We start from the raw sequence: 14,094 nt of genomic DNA, 5'->3' as shown, positions 1-14,094 counted from the left end.
GCGGTCTATGAAGGCAGCTAACTAGGGTTTGGAACAGAGATGGACAAACCAAACCCACCTCTTCTCCACTGTACTGCCTAAGGCAATGTAAGAAGCGACAGGTGTTCGCCAACCAGAATGAAATGGTTTCAAAATCTCCCTTTTTCTGTAAAGACAAATCAATTATTAACAAGACAAACATGAACAGACAAAGACGAATTTCACAGTAGAAAACAGAATATAAAATCGCCATCTTTTGTCAGATATTTATTCGAAAGCAACTGGACAATGTTTTTCATTTGCTAAAGACGTTTATTTGACGAATTATTTGAGTGGCTACAAATTTAACTTTGGATAAATGACTCAAAAGTCTTCTACAAAAAACAAAAAAAAAAAAGCGTTTTAATAATTTTCTGACAGTGTCTCGCAGTCTGTCACCTTCAGAACATTCTTGATGGCGTTGATAGAGGAGTTCAGAAGAGTGGAGACCCGCTGGTCATCGTTGGCGTAGTCGGCGTGCCGCAGACACATGAAGAGAATATAGGCAGGCAGGCCTGGGATCAAATTCACCGCTACACCTCGCGGTTTGAGCTCTGGTAGACAAAGAGACCACATTGAAAAAGTCTGATCTAAGAACAGTCTGATGAAGTAAATGGAGTGCTAAACATTGGAACAAAGTGAAAATGAAAGATCTCTGGAGTCTGTTTACATTCTGTGCATGATTTACAAGTCACCTATGATGAGTATCTTGAGCAGTTTGCTCTCGTCCTCTCTTCTGTACTCCAGCATACCCTGGAAGTCCCTCTCTTTACGAGCGATACTGACCGTTCGTCCGCTCTCATCAATCATGTTCTCTGGAGTGGACTGTTCAATATGAACACCTGCTGCCATCACCGAAATAAATCACAGAAGAGAGATGCTGTAGCAATCAATATTCAGAATATAAGATATGAAATGCATGAACAGTAGTCTACCAGACCCGGTTCAAATAAGTTCTTTATGTGAGGGGTTCTCAACTTTTTTTGAACCAAGGACTGTCCCTTTTAATTTTCTCTCACATTGATACACTTTCTCTCACAGACACATGGGTTCTCGTTTGTCGCAGTTTGTGAGCTGTTCGTTTCACTTTTGTCCAGTACGCCACCTCTTAAGTGATCACTGTGATTTTTGTTCACAATTCAGTCATTTTCAGCAGACCCCTGGCTATTTGAGTGAAAAGCTGCTTTAAATTGCATGCCAACACACTTTGGTACTTTGGTGTGGGATTAGGCTGGGAGAACCATACATTTACAAACCCATTATAATATACAATATACTGATTACGCATCCAAACGAGAGGTTCAAAGATACAATGTTTACCTTCAGGCTCCCCAAACTTTTTCACATAGATTTTCAGGTGTTTCTTTAGTTTACGGATCATCTTGTCCTGTTTGCCCATCTGCTCCAAAAGATCCTATAAATAACAGAAATTACTTTAATAATGTATAATAATTTTAATACAGTATTAAAAGAATGAATGAAAAAAACTCAAGCATAATTTATTATAACTGTTACGTCGAATCACTAAATTGTTTATCAGTGCATTTTATGTGATTGTGTGCGTACGAAATGTCTACCAAATTTTGTTGCGTGAGGCGACTGATCTCGTGCTGTAGGCTCGCTTGTATTCGAGCATCCTGTGGAAGCTCCAGACTGTCCGAAAACATCTGCTGCTGCTGATCAAGCTCCGCCCTTAACTGCTGTAGCTCCGCCTTCATACCCTCCACCTCCTTTTCATGCGACTGACCCTGAGTTTGTAACTGTGACACCAGCAACCTGCAGAGAGAGCAAGAAACAAGAAATGTGGGGGCCTGGGTAGCTCAGTGGTAAAGATGCTGGCTACCACCCCTGGAGTTTGCTAGTTCGCTAGTTCGAATCCCAGGGTGTGCTGAGTGACTCCAGCCAGGTCTCCTAAGCAACCAAATTGGCCCGGTTGCTAGGGAGGGTAGAGTCACATGGGGCAGCCTCCACACACGCTATGTCTCCGTGGCAACGCGCTCAAGCCACGTGATAAGATGCGCAGGTTGACGATCTCAGTCGCGGCGGCAACTGGGATTCGTCCTCCGCCACCCGAACTGAGGCAAATCACTACGTGACCACGAGGACTTAGAGCGCATTGGGAATTGGGCATTCCAAATTGGGCAAAATTTTTCACATTTCTATATTAAACTCGGCATGAAATAAAAATGTTACATTTATTTTATTAATGTATGTTACTGGTCTAATTGTGAAAGATTTATCCATGCATATTTGTTATTTTATATATATATATAAAAAAAAAAATTGACCTCATATTCTTTCATCAAAATGTCATAACTTGCTCTTTCTCTGCTGACGTATGCAAGGCCATGCTGAAGTTAAGCCAGTTTTTATTGAGTTTTAACCCCTCCCCTTTAAAAGTAACGTAAACAAACCTGGCATCAAAGCAGCTAATGCAGAGATGAAGAGGTGTATTTTCAGCAGTTTCCCTCCCAAACTTTGTTCCCTACCACAGACTACCTAGGTTACGGGCCCACTGGCTTAAAGGAGGAGGAATAACAGCGAATTTGAGATTGTGTTCGAGACATTTCACGCCTGAATGCTTCCAGAGGTTTTCACACTGAATACAATGCTGAATACGAGTCGGATGCATCTGGAGTTTATTCATATTTTTTAATGCAGGCATCTTGGGATTTACAGCACGAGTAAGTGTGTTTTTTTCCCCTTTATATTAACTGTTTTGTGATTCAAAAGTTTAAAATAGTAACCTTTTACTTGCTTGTTTCTCCTTCATCTGCATTGGACTTGCACAAGCGCTCCAGCCTCGTTGTAAGCAAAGACCGCTATGGGTTGTGTGCATTTGTGGGCTGGTTATGTATTAATGTTGTCGGTTAGATCATCGTTCAGTTCTCAAGTCAGTGGGGCACGGTGGAAAGGGGGGGGGGTGTGTGTGTGTGTGTGTGTGTGTGTGTGTGTGTCTATGTCGACTGCAAAATCGAATTCAGGTCCGTCTCCTCCATTCCGGTATGCACCGCCCACTTTTCACTATCCAACCAATAACCGATGGATAAAATCAAGTTCCCGCTCTACATTTTTTTTTCTTGTTCAATGAGCCATTTCACTTTAATAACTTTCTAAATTAGTTCTTTAATTCTAAATAATAACTGTCTATATAATAATTTACTATTTACATGCATTTTTTAAAGATCTTCTACCAGATTTTGCCTTTAATGTTAATCTCTAAAATTGAAAGTATTGCTTATTTTAGATGTAAACAACTCTTCTGTTGATTCCTTTACTATAATTACTTAAACTGAAACTAAAATATAAAAAAATGAAATAGATTTGTATTCATGAAATTTGCACGAGAATTTTTTTTTTTTTTTTTTTTCCCAATTTGGAATGCCCAATTCCCGATGTGCTTTTAAGTCGTGGTCGCGTAGTGATTCGCCTCAGCCTGGGTGGCGGAGGACGAATCCCAGTTGCCTCCGCGTCCGAGATCGTCAACCCGTGCATCTCATCACGTGGCTTGTTGAGCGTGTTGCCACGGAGACATAGCGCGTGTGGAGGCTTCACGCCATCCACCGCGGCAACCACGCTCAACTCACCACGCGCCCCACCGAGAACGAACCACATTATAGCGACCACGAGGAGGTTACCCCATGTGACTCTACCCTCCCTAGCAACCGGGCCAATTTGGTTGCTTAGGAAACCTGACTGGAGTCACTCAGCACACCCTGGGATTTGAACTTGCGAACTCCAGGGGTGGTAGCCAGCGTCTTTACCACTGAGCTACCCAGGCCCGCACGAGAATACTCTTAAAAATGTTACCTGTATTAGCTGATTTAAGATGTACATGAAAGTGAATTTGAAAATGAGAAAAGTGATTATTAAACTGAAAAAGGCTGCTATTTAATTAAATAAGTATGTCCTCTGTATGTGCCTAGTGCTACAACGTGAATTTGCACTCTGTTTACTGTCATCTGCTACAAACAGTGTGTGCAATGCTCATGATGGTGTTTTCCCTGTATGAGCCAAGGAAGAGCTTTAAATGGTATGAGCAGCCGGCGTCAGCGCAACATTGTCTCCAAACATTCACAAGCACTCACATTTGAATTACATGCAAACTATATATTTATCTCATTAAATCGCAGCTTTTGTGGTTAAATAATCTCACTAGGACATAACGTGATTTGTTTTTTTGGCCTTTTCTGGCTTTTTATTAGCAAGAGGACAGTGGAGAGGTGACAGGAAATGATAGGGGGAGAAGAGTGGTAATGGGATTGGGAAAGGACCTCATGAGCCGGGACTCGTACTTGGGTCACCCATGATGCATCAGCATTATATGTCATGAGCGCAGCCGTATCGGAGCATTTTTATGAGTACGAGTACCAGTTTGTGAGCGTAGTACCGATACCAGTATCAGAACATCCCTACTCTGAATGCCTCAGAGCAAATCGTAATTGCAAGTAAACTGTGCACATTTCTATATTAGTGCTATAATTTTAGAGCTGTTTCCATCTTGCTCTTTCAGTGCATTTTTTAAGTTCCTTTACCAGGTTTTGCCCTTCATTTTTAATATTTAAAATGAAAGGTCTTGATTACTTTAGATGCAAATAACTCTTCTGCTGATTCACCAACTGATTCCTTCACTGTAACTACAGTACTAAATCTAAAGGTGAAACCAAAATTAAAAAATAATGAAATTGATGTGTGTACATGAAATTTGCATGAGAATACAATTAAAAATCTCTTGCACCTGTATCAGTTGATTTTGGATGTGTGTGCTTCACAGAATTTGTGATTTTGTCCATCAAATTTCAAGTACATTTATTATGTCCATGAAATTGAAACAAAAATAAAGTACATTTTTTAAAGTATTAAAATGAGACAGAATATGAAAGTGCGAGTCACCTGTTTGTTTCTTTCAGGCTTTCATAAGCCATCCAGAGTTCTCCATCCTCATTGAGCTCATGAAGATCATGAAATGTGGGGGATCTGAGAGAGGGGAGAGAATACAATATAACACAGTGCAGCATTACTTTGTATGAAATTGCAATTCTGATGTAACAACAGATTCATGAACGGTGAAAGCTGACATACCTGCTGGAGTCATTCGAGTCTCCTTCAGTCGCCGTTTCCTGGAGAGAACATTTTTGTTTTTACTGTACAAATGCATCATGATTTATTACAAACAGGTCATTTTTTGACAAAGAGAGCTTGTGTGTTTGTACTTTACCTTATGTTTGAATACCTTCTGGCTGACCAGCTGAGATCGAAGAATAAGCACTTCCTCCTTTCGCACATCGAGCTCTTCATTGGTGGAGTTGAGCTGCTCGAGGAGCACGTTATAGGCCTGACCTCCAGGGGACGTGACCTTTGACCCCGCTCCCTTACTGAGAGACTGACGGAGCTCCTGGAGATCTTTCTTCAGTTTCTTGTTGTCAGACTCCAGTTCTTGACGCTGGAGAGAGCAAAACCCAGAAATAAGGGAAGACCAGAACACACAATTTATTGTAATGTAAAAAAAAAAAAAAAAAGACAAAACCTTCTTTAGAAAGACACATTTCAAAATATAAAGTGTGTTTTTCACCTTCAGAGCCTCATAGTCTCTTTCAGCCACTAACACTCTCTGACACTCCTCCAGTTCCTAAGAACACAGAGAAATCATTTTCAATTGTTTTTATGGCCTTTTCAAGCTTTTTATTAGCGAGTGGACAGTGGAGAGGTGACAGGAAATGATAGGGGGAGAAGAGTGGGAATGGGAAAGGACCTTATGTATGTAATTTGTGCCGATTTGTCACGTCGCTCTTGGTGTGAATAGGCTTTTAGTGTAGACTTCAAGATCTAAACTGTGTTGTTTGAAGCCTGTCGGAAATACCATAAGCTGTTTCAGGTGTTCTGTGTGTATGTATGCATATACCTTGGTACGTTCCTGTTGTAATTGTTCTTCTTTGGTGTCCATCTCGCTTTGCAGGTCCATCTTTTCTTTCTCCAGCTCAGAGACTCTCCTCTGTAGTTTCAGCAGCAGGGACACATCTGCTGCCATCTGACCCGCATCCTAATCCCAAACAAAACCATCATATTCTGCCATGCTTCTAGTGTCACAGCAAACCTGATGAATAGCTAAATATATGGAGGAAGATTTATATAAACAGTATAAGAGTCGTGCCTTTTGAAACTGACCTGTCTTCCCAATGAGCTGACCTCTGACCCTGTAAGCTCAGAGCTATGGATGCTCTCTGATTGGCTGCTGCTATAGCCAGAATCTGCTCTGTTATGAGCAGGTTTGGAAAACTCCTGTTTTAAAAAGATTGGTAGCACAAAATAGTTCAAAATTTAAAAAATGAAAATTTTCAACATTTTTCTTTTTTTGTGTGAGATATTTATCATTGCAACATTTAATTTCAGGTTTGTATAAGTGGCAAGATTTGTCTTACTTCAGCCGCCTCTTTTTCTGACTTCAGATCAGCGTAATGCTCCTCCAGTTTCAGGTGCTCCGTCAAAAGGTTTTGGTAACGGAAGTGTTCCTCGTTCAGTTGTGCTTGAAGGTGCTCAGTGAAGGCTTGATGGGTCGACTCCAACTTTTCTGTATAATGACAAAAACAAGTAAGTAAAGTTTATTTATATAGCACCTTTCGCAGATATAAATCACAAAGTGCTTCACAGAGAAAAACAAAACATAAATCACAATAAAGAAAACATCAGAAACTAATAAAATGTACAATAGAAAAGACATGCAAAACAATCGAAACATAGAGCTTAACACCTAACTATAATTAAAAGCTTGTCTGAATAAAAAGGTCTTCAGCTGCTTTTTAAAAGAGTCAACAGAGTCAATACAATGTAAGGACCAGGAAAGTGCGTTCCATAGTCTAGGTGCCACTGCCTGAAAGGATCGATCCCCGTGGGTTTTAAATCTGGTGTGTGGAACCACCAACAATCTCTGGCTAGATGATCTAAGGGTCTGAGTAGATAAATAAGACTTCAACAGGTCTGAGATACACTCGGGAGCTTGTCCATGAAAAGCCCTGAAAGTTAACACCAAGACTTTGAAATGTATTCTAAAATTTACTGGCAAACAATGAAGAGACAATAGAACAGGAGTAATATGCGCTCTTCTATTGGTTCCAGTTAAGAGCCTTGCAGCAACATTCTGTACAGTCTGAAGATGATCAAGAGCTGTTTTGAGACAAATAAAAAGAGCATTACAATAATCTAATCAAGAAGAAATAGAAGCACGGATAATCATCTCCAAATCTGCCTTTGACACCAGCCTTCTTAATTTTGAAATATTCCTCAAATGGAAAAAGCAGTTACGAACCAACTTTTTGGAATGACAATCTAAAGACATCGATTTGTCAAACACAACACCTACGTTTCTGAGACTCGATTTAACAGAGGAGCCTTAAGAACCAATTTGCTGTCAAGTGAATATACTTACGTGTCACTTATGACTCACTAAAACTAGTGATTTAATATAACGGCCAGACCAACTAACTGGCTGATATTTGGCCATTTTGACATTATCGGTATCGACCGATAACCGTATTTGCCTGGAGAATTAACAAAATTGACAGTTCCTTTATGTCAGTTTCAAAATCTCCCAAAAACCCTTTCACCACTACTGAAAGCACATTAGTTTCCTGATATGTAAATCCACTTTTTGTACACTCAATGAGCACTTTATTAGGAACACCTGTATACCTACTTATTCTTGTGATTATCTAATCAGCCGATCGTGTGGCAGCCATGCAATGCATAAAACCATGCCGATACAGGTCTGGAGCTTCAGTTAATGTTCACATCAACCATCTGTATAGGGAAAATGTGATCTCAGTGATTTCGACCGTGGCATGATTGTTTGTGCCAGATGGGCTGGTTTGAGTATTTCTGTAACTGCTGATCTCCTGGGATTTTCACACACAACAGTCAGAATGGTGCCAAAAACAAAAAAACCTACAGAGTGTGGCAGTTTTGCAAACAGAAATGCCTTGTTGATGAGAGAGGTCAACGGAGAATAGCCAGACTGGCTGACAAATGGCTATGGTAACTCAGATAACCCCTCTGTACAATTGTAGCGAGCAGAATAGCATCTTGGAATGCACAAAATGTCGTACATTGAGGAAGATAGGCTTCAACAGCAGAAGACCATGTCAGGCACTTTATTAGGACTATAGTGTTCCTAATAAAGTGCTCGATGAGTGTATATTGCTAAACATAAAAAGTTGTCCACAAATCAACAGTTATTCTCTGTATTCTGCCATTAATGGGCCGATGTTTTCACTAAGAATTGCAAGAAGATGATGTTAATGCTGGTGAATCACAGGAGATGATGGAAACAGCCACAGTGGATGTGCACATCAAGAGCATGTGTGTGCGGAGGTCAGGATTGTTATACAGTCCTGCATTTGTATAACTTGTGTCTGAAGGACTGTAAAGACATTTTTATGGGTTTAAACTCCTGAAGAGAAATAGTCCAGTATCTCATATCAATCGTTAGGGCTGGGTATTTATTCAGATTTCCTGGTTCAATTCAATTCCGATTCACAAGCTCTCGATTTGATTCTGATTTCGATTCAATATCACTTAACATGGGATTATTTCAGTTATAATGTCCCTTTTGCTAACATATAAAAGAAATTCTCTCCCAGTCAATGCTGTTAATTATACAGGGGACCTTTTAACTCGGTTCATTAGGAAAATATTCATTTTAATAATTATATTTTATTACTTTTTCATCATTTTGGTCACATTCTGGCTTTTTAAAAATGAACAAATAAATGTATTCAATCAATAAATAAGATATTAAATTTCATATGTTATTTTTGATACATATTTTTTAAATTGCACAATTTGTGCTATTTACATTGATTTGTTGAACACGTGCTAAATCCGGTACTGTCTCTTTAACAAAAAAAGGCATTTCTGTAAACACAGTGCCTTTAAATGAGTGCATGTTAAATAGAGAGGACTTGAATGGCTTTACCTCATCCGTGTGATGCATGATTAGAATTAAATGTTTTTTTGTAGTTGTTTTTGGGCATTACAAGAGGCAGTATTCAATGACAAATGGGTTGCGTGGATCTCGTCTTGGACACACAATACACGGAACAACTTTTACTCATAACACGCTGTGAAAGGATCTCGCTGCTGAACACTTCACAACTAAACTACACAATTACTGGCGAGTATAATTTAAACATTTACCAGCCAGTTGCCAAATATATTCACTTTAGTCGCATAGTGTGAAATTTGGTTGCAAATGCGAGTGATTTCCTCTCACTGTAGTGGAGGGTTGCGCATTGAGTGAAAAATCATTCTTGGGATTTAAGAATTGATAGAGATCGTTCAAATTAATATCGCAATGCATTGGAAAAACAATATTTTTACCCACCCCTTTCAGTCGTAGCGCACGTGCGCCAACCACCTGTGTATGTGCAGTTGTGCACAGTCAAATGGAATATACTTTGAAAGGCTGTGCATTCCACTGCAAGCATATGCTAAGCGTTCGCATCAAAACCGAAGTATACTTTAGGCTTTTGTCACAATAACATGAACCCACCAATTATTTGCTTCTCCTGTTCCTGGATTAGCCTGTTCATTTCATCTTTCTCACTCTTCAGCAGTGTGTTCCTCTCATTTAGCTCAGCCACCATCTGTAGACAATAGTGCAAATCTGTGTTTTACAAGCAATCATTCAAAACAGATCTACCTATGTTCTCCAAATGTTAAAGGGTTTCCAGGGTTTAGAAGAAAACCAACATTCCAGTGGAATACAAAAGAAGTTAAGTACATGAGTTCATACTGTAGTTAGTATATATTTGTAACAGTTTGAAATCTGTTGCTCTTCTGTATACTTTGTGGATAGAGGAAATAACCCCCTTCCAATTTTAAAGAGTAGATTAAGATGCCCCTAGTTCAACATATGAGTGCCATCTCTCCGTTTTACCTCTTTGTTCCTCTCCAACTCTTGACGGACCAACTCCAATTCTTCCTGCAATGATGTCACCTGGTCTGTACGTTGACGAGCTTCTTCTTCTGACCCCTGAAGTGTCTTGAGCTGCAGGTTCAACTTTTCCAACTCAGCAGCATTATGGGTCTCCACTTCACTTATTCGCTCGGAAAGCTCTCGGTTCTCCTTATGCTGAAGACCCCCAACAAACAGATTTCTGTTAATGAGCAAGCACTGACCCCTTTCTAGATATCAGTGCAACTTCCATGGAGGAGATAAGGGATATACCTGCTCATCCAGCTTTCTCTGAAGCTGCATGATCTTGTTCTCCATGCCGACGTTGAGTTTCTTGTAGTGCTCGACCGATCTGGCTTCTATCTTGAGTTTCTTGAGCTCTCGGCGAGCTAGCATCCTGCGAACACAACACTGCAGGTACACCACTGCCCGCTTGATGCGACGGAAACGCCAACGGGCCAGGAAGCCACGTACCCATCGCTGGATCAGTAAAGCCTTGCGCTCGCACACCAACTGGGCAGGAAAACAAGATGAGAAGCTCTTCAAAAGTTCCTTTCATCCCAAATCCAATGTTTTAAAGTCAACATGAAACAGGATTGACAACCCATTTTACTTCTGTAACGTGGACTGGATTTAATCCATCAAGAATTGATTGGATTGTGAAAAGTGGACATTACATAATAAAATAGAGCCAGTGGTTGGAGGGGAGGGATTGAAAAATAAGAGGAATTGGTGATGTCAGCTGAAAAGGAAAGTCGTTTGAGGCGAAGCATGTTTTTGCATTTTGATGGCAGATTACGAAGATTTTTTTTTATTTTTTTTTTTAACAATCGTGCACCATTGAACTGGGCCTCTTCTAATTAAAGAGAAGCTGGCAAGCTGCATAATTTGCAGTGTAGCAGGAAACAAAGAAGAGGCATTTGAACATAATTAATTATTATTTTATATATAATAATTTGTTTTATTCAAAATTGAAGCCCTGGTGCTTATATTCATTCCAGGCTCCAAAATAGTTTTGCATGCTTAAAATGTAGCGTGACAGTCTCTGTAAATGAAAACAATGAGAACTAGATAGGTAAAGTTTTTTTAAGACAAACTTTGCTGTTGGCTTGACAAAGCCTTGTCTGAAAGTTTAATCTAGTTTTAAAAGTTTGATGGATATACAGACATTACAGTAAGACTAAAAGACTATCAGACCTCATTTCCACCTGGTATTAAGATGCGTCTCGGGTGATCAGATCACATGTGGTTAAGTGAGACCCATCGCTGTTCAAACCTGGTCATTTAATTGCGTCTCCTGTGACCACTTGTGATCGGATTTGGAGGGGAGTGACTGTTTCATGACGACATACATCAATCACTTTATCAGTGTGTTCCAGTATGATAATGAACCGCAACAAAGTCAGAAAAGACAAAGAAAGTGCACTATTTCTCCCAGATGCAGCTGAATTTTAATCTAAGCACAAAATCAAAATTTCGAGCAAGAATTATCTTATTTTAGTGGATTAGTTATATTAACCTGAGCTGCAAATGCCTGTGCTTCTCATAAGTGTCCCTGCATGTTGATTTCAGACACACCGAAGAAGATCTTTGAAGTTCTTACACATGTGTATATATCCAATTTTGTTTATTTTTCTGATCAGACGGTGATTTCCTTTTAAAACCGCTCGTAACCGGCAAGGTTTAAACTCTTGTTTTAGTGCAGCAGTTGATTGACAGGTGAGGGGAGGTGCTTCGCTGCTGCCAGGACGCATACAGGACGGATTAACGTTTACACCTCAAATGTGATATGTTCACATGCGTTTTGACCACATATGGGGTTTTTGTGATCCGATCACCAGTGGCAGAGCTAGGGGGTGGCCAGGGCCACCCCATTGGCTGCCGCTTTGGTCATTTTTTGTCTTGGGCACAATTTAGTTTTTAGAGGTGGAACTGTCTCTGTACAACCGCAACACACAGGAGTCTTAACATGTGCGCACACCAAGGTCACCACACCTCTCTGTCCCAGGTGTCACTGTATCACCCCCCCCCAACGATACGGAAATGCTGCCTGAAATTTCTGTGCCGCTACAGACTGATCACTGGCCCCTGCCAGGCCACCCCTGTGAAATACTCCTAGCTCCACCCCCGCCGATCACAAAATGTTTTAGACCCCGTTTAGACCTGTATTTAGCGCTGACCACATGTGATCCGATCACCAAAAACGCATCTTAATACCAGGTGGAAACGGGGTCTCAGATAGATGGATAAAGAGAGATAGAGAGGGAGTAACTAAAAGCAGATTAAAAGGCCTTTTGTGGGTTTATTTACATTTACATTTTTGACAGTTGGTGTTTGAATTAATAAGCATTCCGTTGGCCCGTTTGAACATTCCATGTATATCTATGGAATTTTTCAAATTTTTTATCATCACTGTAAGTCCGATCAGTAAAAAAAGAAATGGCACACCATTCCAGAACAGTTTGAAGGTCTGTAACAAGTTTGGTTGGTGTAGGTTGAAAACTCTAAGAGGACTTAAAAATGTAGGTCTTTTGTTCCCCCTCGCAGGTTTCGAACCAACAACCACATCAACCACCCAAAATAAAAACTTTATTGCCTTCATACCTGCTTGTACTCCAGTCTGGCTGCATAGCCGCGCAGTAACCTCTGAATGAGAATCGCAGCTGCTTTCTGTCGCTGGTACTGTCGTCTAGTCGCCCACATGCGTATGTTCTTCTGAAAGATCACTGCGGCCCGTGTCCTTCTCAGGGTATGGCACAAGCTGAATGAGGGTAGATAAAACACTGTTTAGCTTGCAGCCAGTAACACACTGCGATTTGTGAATTCAAGTGCAGCAAAGCAATTCTCTGAAGTCAATTTACACTTGACTTATTTATCTTATTCATTAATGGGTGAACTATTCCTGTAACTTCAATTCAAAAGCAACACACGACCAGACTCCAGAGTGAACCTCGACTCTCAACACCCACCATCGAGCCTGGTGTCCTCTCACATATCTCTGTATTGTAATGGCTGCCTGGCGAATACGTAAGTACTTCTTGCGGGCGACCCAGCACCGAATAGTTTTCTGGATGTGGATGCAAGCTTTACGAAGTTTGTCTGCCCTCAGCTTTTCCAGATATGCCACCTGCCCAGCCCGGAAGAAGATCTTAGATTTTCCGAATTGGTATTTATCCTTGTCCTGCAGAGAAGAAATGGAGTTCCACAGAAAAAAGAACAAAAGACATTCGTAAATGTCCATAATGATGGAATCTTAATTTTTCGGTGAACTATTAAAATGAATCTAATGAATCTATCAAGCATTTATTAAGGTGGAGCATGTTGGACCTTGATGAAAGCTAAGCTGTCTGTCTGTTTGCAAAGACAAGTGTGCTACCTGCACAAGCCGTTCAAGCACACTCTGGCATGTCAACTTCCTGTCTGAGAGGATATCTTTCTGCTTCATAAGAACACGATAGCGGCTGAAGAACTCTTGATAAGTCCACCTGACCAGGAGGAGTGAAAGAAGCATTATAACACAGAGTAAGTACAGAGCTTCTAGATCATTTAAGATGCAGCTGATAGAGAAACTTTGAGGTGAACAGGAGCTCAGTTCAGTGAGTGTAGCTTTTAAAAGATATATTTGCAATTAAAACAAATTACAATTATTTCTAGAGCAAGAATTTGAACAGGATGGGGATAGTAGATTTACAGAGAGCAAAATGGCCAACTTAAATGGACGATTATAGGGGTGGGTGGTACGACAACAATATTATTTCATGGGATAAGAAATTTTGTACCCACTTTATATTAGGTGTCTTTAACTACAATACAATTAAGTATCTGATACAATGTACTTATTATGCACATATGTGTTGTTGCATTGTACTTACATTTAAAGGGATAGTTCACCCAAAAATGAAAATTCTGATATCCCAGGTGTATATGATTTTCTTTTTTTTCACCAGAACACATTTGAAGAAAATTAGACAAATATCTTAGCTCAGTAGGTCCTTAAAATGCAAGTGGATGGTGATCCGTCTTTTGAAGCTCCAAAAAGAACAGACAGTCAGCATAAACGTCATCCATACGAGTCCAGCTGTTAAATGAATGTGTTCAAGCAACACGGTCGCTTTTGGTGCAAAAAA

General features: G+C 40.2%; 1 protein-coding gene across 3 annotated transcripts in view; it reads right to left on the bottom strand.

Annotated features, from left to right (window-relative positions):
* LOC127437590 (unconventional myosin-Va-like) overlaps window positions 1-14,094 on the bottom strand; it is a 28,664-nt gene that overhangs the window by 1,931 nt on the left and 12,639 nt on the right. For 2 of the 3 annotated variants that reach the window (XM_051692611.1, XM_051692612.1), the window contains 18 exons: window positions 13,344-13,452; window positions 12,937-13,148; window positions 12,572-12,728; window positions 10,241-10,480; window positions 9,950-10,144; window positions 9,563-9,656; window positions 6,438-6,586; window positions 6,184-6,297; window positions 5,921-6,058; window positions 5,591-5,647; window positions 5,237-5,461; window positions 5,101-5,138; window positions 4,912-4,995; window positions 1,596-1,794; window positions 1,339-1,432; window positions 714-863; window positions 418-572; window positions 59-145 (listed from right to left, as the gene is read on the bottom strand). In XM_051692611.1, the coding sequence (XP_051548571.1) occupies window positions 59-145; window positions 418-572; window positions 714-863; window positions 1,339-1,432; window positions 1,596-1,794; window positions 4,912-4,995; window positions 5,101-5,138; window positions 5,237-5,461; window positions 5,591-5,647; window positions 5,921-6,058; window positions 6,184-6,297; window positions 6,438-6,586; window positions 9,563-9,656; window positions 9,950-10,144; window positions 10,241-10,480; window positions 12,572-12,728; window positions 12,937-13,148; window positions 13,344-13,452 (2,497 nt within the window). The remainder of the gene's footprint in view (window positions 1-58; window positions 146-417; window positions 573-713; window positions 864-1,338; window positions 1,433-1,595; window positions 1,795-4,911; window positions 4,996-5,100; window positions 5,139-5,236; window positions 5,462-5,590; window positions 5,648-5,920; window positions 6,059-6,183; window positions 6,298-6,437; window positions 6,587-9,562; window positions 9,657-9,949; window positions 10,145-10,240; window positions 10,481-12,571; window positions 12,729-12,936; window positions 13,149-13,343; window positions 13,453-14,094) is intronic. The other variant, XM_051692613.1, reaches the window with a different exon arrangement.

This window comes from Myxocyprinus asiaticus, chromosome 48, assembly GCF_019703515.2.
Source record: "Myxocyprinus asiaticus isolate MX2 ecotype Aquarium Trade chromosome 48, UBuf_Myxa_2, whole genome shotgun sequence".
Taxonomy (NCBI): Eukaryota; Metazoa; Chordata; class Actinopteri; order Cypriniformes; family Catostomidae; genus Myxocyprinus; species Myxocyprinus asiaticus.
This window is presented reverse-complemented; position numbering and strand designations above follow the sequence as displayed.